Here is a 7,558-nt window from a genome sequence, read left to right on the forward strand (position 1 = left end):
TTTCTACGTGTATTCGAAACGAAATAGTTTTGAGATATCTTGAGCAAATAAAATATTTTATAAAAAATACAAAAAGAGAAAAAAGCTTAACAAACAATAAATATTGCCTCTGTATTGAACACATATTTACAATCCGTGAATTGCAAATAAATATATTGCTGCATGTCTAAAAATGTTAAATATAACGAGGTTTACTTCTGAATGCCTGTTGCTGGGGACTGGGAGGGACTCGGTTTCAATCCAGGAGTCGAACAGAAATCTCATCTCATTTATTTTCGATTTATTCTTTAGAAAACATTAATATTTACAATTATAACAAAAACTTTTTTATGCTATCCGCGTATGCGACATTCGTTAGCTTCCCGTCGAGGGCATCCTTGGGCAGCCACTCGTACTTGGGACCCGGCGTCTTCTTGTCACCCACATTGCCAGTGCGGAGGGAGGCGCGATAGAAGAACACCTTGGCCCCGACGCTCTCGGCCCGCTGATTACTGGGGTACTTGTATTTGTGGAAGCCCACGGGTGCGTTTCCGTAGAAGAGCACCTGCAGATCGTCTCCGCACTGTTCGCGTAGCACACGCTCCGCCGTCTGGCGCATGGACTCACCGTCTTGGCGCTTTCCCTGCGGCAGGATCATGTGCTGCTGCTGGCCGAGCTTTTGTTGCACCAGCAAATAGAGCGTGTCCTCCAGACACCGGTCCGTTGAGCTGGTCTTTTTAGCCGCATCATCGAAAGTCGAGCGGGAGCCCAATTGGAATTTCTTCAGCTCCTCGACGTATGCATCTTTCAGGTCTTGGGCGGTCTGCTTGGTCATGCTGTCGTCCAGATCCACCTGCACTTTTCCCTGCTTGATGAGCTCGGCCTGGACCAATTCCCGTTCGTTCTTGAGCTCATGGTCGGACTTCAGGCTGTTCTCGTACTCGACACGCCACAGCAAGTCTTGGAACTGCTGCTCCACAGGGCTTAGTTTCTTGGAGACCACGGGCAGTCGTTCCACGAGAACGCCGGCGTAAAGATCCCATTTCTCCTGGGCGGCTGCTGTGGACTGGGCGCGAGTCACTTGCCTGGCCCCAACCTGCACAAAGCGTCGTAGCATTGTTCAGTTTTTAATTTAAAAGTTTATGGCAAAAAATCCAAAAAAAAACGAGCCCCGATTACATGAGCAGCAGGGCAGTCGGGCGAACATATGTTCGCGAGTTGCATTTGCCACCTATCGCTATCGGTATCGGTATCGGAAAACGCGTCGCTAGCGTTTTACCGTATTTGCCTTTTTCTCACAAATAAAACGAAAAAGCTGAAAAATGTCCGGCCTGGAATCCTATATCAACCACACCGTGTCCATAATTACTGCGGATGGACGTAACTTCATCGGGACACTGAAGGGCTTCGACCAGACCATCAACATCATCATCGACGAGTGTCATGAGCGGGTTTTCTCAACGTCGTCCGGCATCGAGCAGATTGTGCTGGGACTACATATCATTCGCGGCGACAACATTGCAGTAATTGGATTGATTGACGAGAGCATCGACTCCCGCCTGGACTTCGCCAACATCCGTGGGGAGCCTCTCGGGCCCGTTGTGCACTAATGAATAGCGAATAAAACAAGACTCTTTACATTTACTAAAATGCATTTAATTTATTTCAATATGACTTTATATTTCATTCAGATTCTACGCCAAAGCTTATCTGCCTACAGGAGAGCGTGTCCAGATCTACCACGGCGACGCTCTTCGTCTTGCCGAAGCTGGGCACGCAGACTAAGCATGTGCGTTTCCCCTCGGAGGTAACATGAAGTGCCGTTTCGAAGGCCTCGCAGTTGCCTGCAAAGTAGACGTGGGGACACTCCCGCATGATGAATGGATCGTTTTCGATGTACGGATAGCAGGCCAGAGTGTCTGGGGCTGTGGGGGCCACATGGCCCCATGTTAGGGTGCAGCGTAGGGCCTCTAGAGAAGACTCCATCGAAGTACTGCGGAGGAGATCTACCACATTCTGACCTGCAGTGCCCACAATGAGAGCATCATCCAGGCGACAATTGTACGGATTGGTCACGGCCTGGAACGATGTGAGTTGTGCCGCTTGGGGAAACATGCATTTGTGGAACGGCTGTTGCGGCAGCATAAAGTTGGCCGGATCGTAGGCGCCCGGCATCACATCGATGGGCAGGCATTGCGCCCACGAGGCGAACCAACTGTCCAGCTGGGTGACCGCCTGGACAGTGTCGTTGGCGTTCGCTTGTGAGCGTGCTACCTGCAGGGTCGGAACATGCGCCACTGCACTGCCGCGCACCGAGTTTCCGGCTATGATCAATCGGACCAAGGATTTGGCATCTTTCCCATTGCCCAGACTGCCGCTAAGCCAGTACTGAAACAGGTTCAGGGCTTCTACATAGGTGTGGGCCTGCAGCTGATCCAAGCCAGATACGAGCACCAGCAGACGGTTCCGTGTGGTAGACAAAGGCTTCTGTGGCCCACTTTCATAGTACATCACATCGTCGACGTTGAAGAAGCCTTCGTTATCTGTTCCGCCCAGGACGGCGCACACGATGCCGGTGGCCATGAGCTGGGTCTGCAGCATCTTACCCTGTAAACGCACCCGCTGCAATTCATCCTCTAGGATCACCTTGTCTTCAGGCTCCGAGTAATTCTGTCGCGGGGGCTGGGGTGCCAATTGATTCTCCTCGGATATGTCCCTTAGGATGCTGGGCTTGTGGGCCTGGTGCTTGTAGATGGTGCCAATCAGGATGCAGTGTACATCCTGTTCGCCACGCAGCTCGCACAGCTTCTTAATTGGCTCCGTTTTTCCCCACTTCTTCTGGGCAAGCGGCGTCAGGAGGCGCGTCATCTCGGCCAGGCGGTGAGCGTACAGGTGACAGAACTGCTTCTGGTAATTGTACTCCTTCAGCAGATATTGGCTGCTTAAGTTCTCATAGGAGCTCTCAAACCGAAGAGTCATTATTTACGCTTTTATGGATGTTCTTTTATACTTTTAAAGTGTGCGTCCGTCCACCTATCTATCGATAACAACGATCACTAGTCACCGTGTTGCTCTCGTTATCGCATAGATTGATTGATTCCAGAGATTGCGCCAGACCTGCGCAACAGAATTCTTGAATTCTTCTTGGTCGGTTTTATGTTATTAAATTTTGCATCGATATTCCCGTCGAAAACAGCTGTTTTTTTGCGATGATACCGGTTGATTAAAAATAAAATTTAAAATTTAAAGTTGATTTTAACTATTTTAAAAAAATGTATTGTTCTTGGGTACAAAATTAACGTTAAGCGTAAAAAATTGTAGTTGAGGGAAGAGTAGTAAATATACGTATAAGCTTTAAAACAAATACTATCAATGGATATACATTTTACAAAAATTTGGTTAATTTTAAATTAAGTTCAAATCAAAAGCTGATTTTATATACCCGTCCTCCTCAGATTCGTGCTCAGTCTGTCGTGATGCCCTATGAGCTCTAGCAGCGAGCGCCTTGGCCCTGGCGTGCTTTAAAATGTCTATCACTTTCAGTTTGCTTGATTGCGTTGACTGAAGGCTAAATACTTCGCTGCATTTGCTGTATTCGGCTGATAAAACCCCATTGACAACGACCAAAAGGCTGCTGGCTGCACTTGAAGGTACGCGGCTAGATCGGTCGGAACCCTGTTGGCGTACAAATTGATTTTTGGGAAATACATTCGCGTCGGTGTGGCTACTCATGGAGTACATGGGCGCGTTCAGCAGTACAACTTGCTCAGAGCACAGTGATGGATTGCGTACGATAGTGCGGGCTATAATCGGCTGAGTAATTTTCATGCACCAGATGGAACGTAAAAATAGTACGCTGATGCATTACTTTTATTACTTTTGGCTTATATCGATAAAACGATGAACTTATTCCGTCCGTTCACGTCAGTGAATAGTTCGTTTTTTTCGTTCATGAACCACCCAACACTAAAGAAGAGAGCAACCGAAATTCAGCGAAAAAGTGGATTTGGAAAAAAAGAGTTTTGGATGTGTTAATGCAATGCATTTAGTGAATAGAGGCACAAACGAGATGGGGAACAATGTGATAGCGTGAATGGAGTGCCTCATGCCTCCTGCTCAGTTTCCAGTGCTGATTTGGCGAATGTTTAACAGAACGTATTGATTTTTACGGCTGCGGGGACTGCTACGCATTTTGTTGTTTATTGTTTTCCACAGCAGGTCACAACAAAAACTGCGTCGCAGGACGGTGAAGCATGAAAGTGGGGTTTTAGCTGGATTAAAGAACGAGAAGCCAGCCAGCGAAGCGACATGGGTGGATCCGTGAGCCAAGTGTTCCGTTCTGGGTCGGCACTGCTCTCACATCGCGATGGCCACAAAGTGTCGAAGGCAACGGAGGAGAAGATCCAGACGCTGTTCGAAATACTGCGTGCCAATCCCAAAATCTCGCTGCAAACACTAGAAAGCCTTCTGATTCAGATACCGAAGAACGAGAATATCCTGGTCATATACGATGATTGCGGATACAACATCCTGCAGCGCAGCGTCGGCCTAAATCACATTGATCTCACCAAGTGGCTCTTGCACCGCCACCGACCCGATGTGAACCGTTCCCCCTGCTCCCTTCCGCTGCACATAGCTACCCTCCGAGGCTACGAAGAATGCGTGGAACTTCTCCTGCGCCACGGTGCCCGTATCGACGTAGATACCCGGATGTGCTTCCCCGGCGCCCATACGCACAACTGCGAGGAAAGCGGCAAGTGGCACAACAATGTAGACGACGTCAGCGAGCGATTGAACAACAAGCTTCAAAATGCTCTGTGCTATGCGATCGATGGCGACCAGTACAATGTTCTGAGCCTGCTCACACAGAAGATGGAAGAGCCTTGGATACCGTTTCGAGCTAAAAAGCCGCTCTTGCACTTGGCCTGCGAGCGCGGTGCATGGAACTGTGTCCAGCAGCTGGTCCTGACGCGATCGGAAGAGATAAATCTTATCATGGATGAGTACTATCCGATACACCATGCCGTGCTGCATGATGGCCGCTTTCTCGAGCTTCTTATACAGCAGGGAGCCGTGACCACAGTACGTACCTGTACCCAGCAGATGACCTTGCTCCATGTCGGTGAGTTCAAGATGGAATTAATCTCTCAACGTGATAGCAGAATGTTATGAAAACAACATTCCCCATGCAGTTATATTTGCTGCCCGTAAGCCGGCCGAGGACACGCTGGCCACACTTCGCATCCTACTGGAACGCGGCTGCAAGGAGCTGATCAATGCCCCCGACTCGCTGGGGAACACGCCACTGCATGCACTCATCGTGCGCTATGCTTTGGAGGAAGCTCGTTACGGCTACGACAAATGGAGCAAGTGGGACGTTTTGTATTTGGTGCGGTTCCTGCTGCAGAACGGAGCTAAGCAGTCCATCAATCAGGCGGGCAACAGTGCCATGGCCTGTGTATTTCGCCACCTGCGCGACTGGGAGGTCTGCTACGAGCTACTCAATATGCTCATCAAGGAGGATGGTAAGGGGAGAAAACTCCTATGCATTGAATCGTTATTGGGATGTGGTATACTGGATATACTCTTGCAGGTGATCCCAACATTGTGGGCAGGGATGGGTCCGTGCCCATAATGGTACTGTTAGTGCCGCTAATCAACAAGGACCATCTTCATCATTTTACGCATTCAATGAAGGTGAGTCCAAGCAAAGATATATCCTGGCAGAACGTATAGTAACCTGTAGTTTTAGGTCTGCTATCTGAACTGCATACGCATTTTGCTGCAGCATGGCGCGAATCCGAACTGTTCGTATCGCGCCAATCTTAAGCCGCTGCACGTTCTCGTGTTCACGGTTAGCGAGAACTTTACCCTGAATTGTGATGCACAGAAGCGCACAAACTTTGACTTTATCAAGAACATTCTGCTGCTGCTGCTGCAGCATGGCCTGGACTGCAACAAGACATATCAGCACATTCTGCAGGCTGTCATGGATATGGTGCAGAATGTGCGCACTTGCCACGACATGGAGTGCATATACGAGCTGACGCTGACGCTCATTCAGTACGGTGCCGATCCGAATATTGTGCTGAGCAGCAAGACTACGCCGGGCATAGCGATCTTCTCGAGCGAAATTGCCAGCTACGGCGAGGCTCTGGGCGGCGGTGGAGCCGCCGCTGCTTTGGGGGGCGATAACACGTTCCGCAACTCTTTCCGCACAAACTCTCGATATCTGCTTTTTTACTATATTATACTGATAACGAAGAAGGAATTTATACTCAACGATCCGCATTTGACGTTTACGCGTATCATCCATCTCTTTTACCTGACCATGGAGCACGACCCGCTCTACAATTGCCTCAAGTCGCTGCACAACTTCTACGTTGCCCAAGTTCCCAGCAAGAAGACCGAACAACTGATTGCCCTGATATCCTCGCTCTACCGCAAGCCGCGCAGCCTCAAGCAACTGGCTCGCTGGGCTATATACGAGGCGCTGAACCGCAAACTGGCCCCAAATGTCAATCGCTTGAACCTGCCCAGCCCGCTCAAGGACTATGTGCTGCAGTTCGAGAGATAACAAGTGGGCGTCGTCGATGTTAACCCTTAACGACCAATGAAACCCAACCACAAAAAACTAAAATCAATCATTACTGCAATTGTTATGTTGCCCCTAAGCTGTATACTGATTAATATGCATATTTACCGCATACTAATACACCTACGACGAGGTATCGTATGTGGGTAACCAATAATTACAAATTATACATACATACTCGTGTGTATTTGATATATGAAAACGCTTAAACGTATGTACCTAGAGAACTACAACAACACAACTAAAATATTGGCAAAATCAAATGTGTGCAATTTCTTTGATACGAATCTATTATTGGAAAGGAAAAGAAAGCTCATATACTCGTATGTTTTGTATTTATATTGTATACGTATTCAGATTGTATAGCTATTGTATAATGTATTGCGCTTTATTGTAAACTGTAAGCACGTCCCGAATTCGGTGCCCAGCTGCCGACAGGTGACGTCTATTCCTATCTGCACCGATCCTATCCCCTGATACTATCTCATGCCGTAACCGTATATCGGAATCGGAGATCAGCATTAACTTGAGGCTTTTGAACTGATGAATATTGGGTGTTTTAGAATATTGTATTGTATTTGCAATTGACGAGATGTTATATAATAAATATTGTCATTATTGTTGCTAAAAAGTTGTTAATCTCTGTATCTGCAATGTAATTTCAATCGAATGAATAACGATCAATCAATAAATAAAGAAATTTTTCGCCATCGTAATTTGGATACAAACCGAACAAAAGATTTATGACAAGAACGTTTTTAGTTGAGTCACTGATATTATCGGATAATGACACCGCTAGGCGTCGGTATCATCCCTTCATTTGCACAGGCCAGACAAAGTAACGGGACCAAGCAAAGAAAATTCAGCAAACCTCAAACCGTTCTCTGCGCTTCCCATAAGTTAAGGGTAATACGAGTTACACGCTGCTTCAACTGTTTGGATTAAGTTTGTCAACTGAAATGAAATTTCTTAATGGCGTCCTTG

At 47.6% G+C, this 7,558-nt stretch overlaps 4 protein-coding genes across 4 annotated transcripts; 2 read left to right on the plus strand and 2 right to left on the minus strand.

Moving 5' to 3' along the window:
• Positions 1–247: 247 nt before the first annotated feature.
• On the minus strand, positions 248–1,188 carry LOC108151055 (39S ribosomal protein L46, mitochondrial). The gene has a single exon (XM_017279429.2). It carries the CDS (start codon positions 1,094–1,096, stop codon positions 311–313), a length of 786 nt encoding a protein of 261 aa, XP_017134918.1. The 5' UTR covers positions 1,097–1,188; the 3' UTR covers positions 248–310.
• A 22-nt stretch (positions 1,189–1,210) lies between these two features.
• On the plus strand, positions 1,211–1,629 carry LOC108151056 (U6 snRNA-associated Sm-like protein LSm8). The gene has a single exon (XM_017279431.2). The coding sequence runs from the start codon at positions 1,302–1,304 to the stop codon at positions 1,587–1,589; it is 288 nt and encodes a 95-aa protein (XP_017134920.1). The 5' UTR covers positions 1,211–1,301; the 3' UTR covers positions 1,590–1,629.
• On the minus strand, positions 1,615–3,098 carry LOC108151054 (DNA polymerase delta small subunit). Its single transcript, XM_017279428.2, has one exon. It carries the CDS (start codon positions 2,956–2,958, stop codon positions 1,663–1,665), a length of 1,296 nt encoding a protein of 431 aa, XP_017134917.1. The 5' UTR covers positions 2,959–3,098; the 3' UTR covers positions 1,615–1,662.
• A 590-nt stretch (positions 3,099–3,688) lies between these two features.
• On the plus strand, positions 3,689–7,290 carry LOC108151053 (ankyrin-1). The gene is made up of 4 exons (XM_017279427.2): positions 3,689–5,101; positions 5,172–5,504; positions 5,573–5,676; positions 5,732–7,290. The coding sequence occupies exons 1-4, from the start codon at positions 4,288–4,290 to the stop codon at positions 6,554–6,556; spliced, it is 2,076 nt and encodes a 691-aa protein (XP_017134916.1). The 5' UTR covers positions 3,689–4,287; the 3' UTR covers positions 6,557–7,290.
• Positions 7,291–7,558: the final 268 nt, after the last annotated feature.

This window comes from Drosophila miranda, chromosome XR (genome assembly GCF_003369915.1).
Source record: "Drosophila miranda strain MSH22 chromosome XR, D.miranda_PacBio2.1, whole genome shotgun sequence".
Lineage (NCBI taxonomy): Eukaryota > Metazoa > Arthropoda > Insecta > Diptera > Drosophilidae > Drosophila > Drosophila miranda.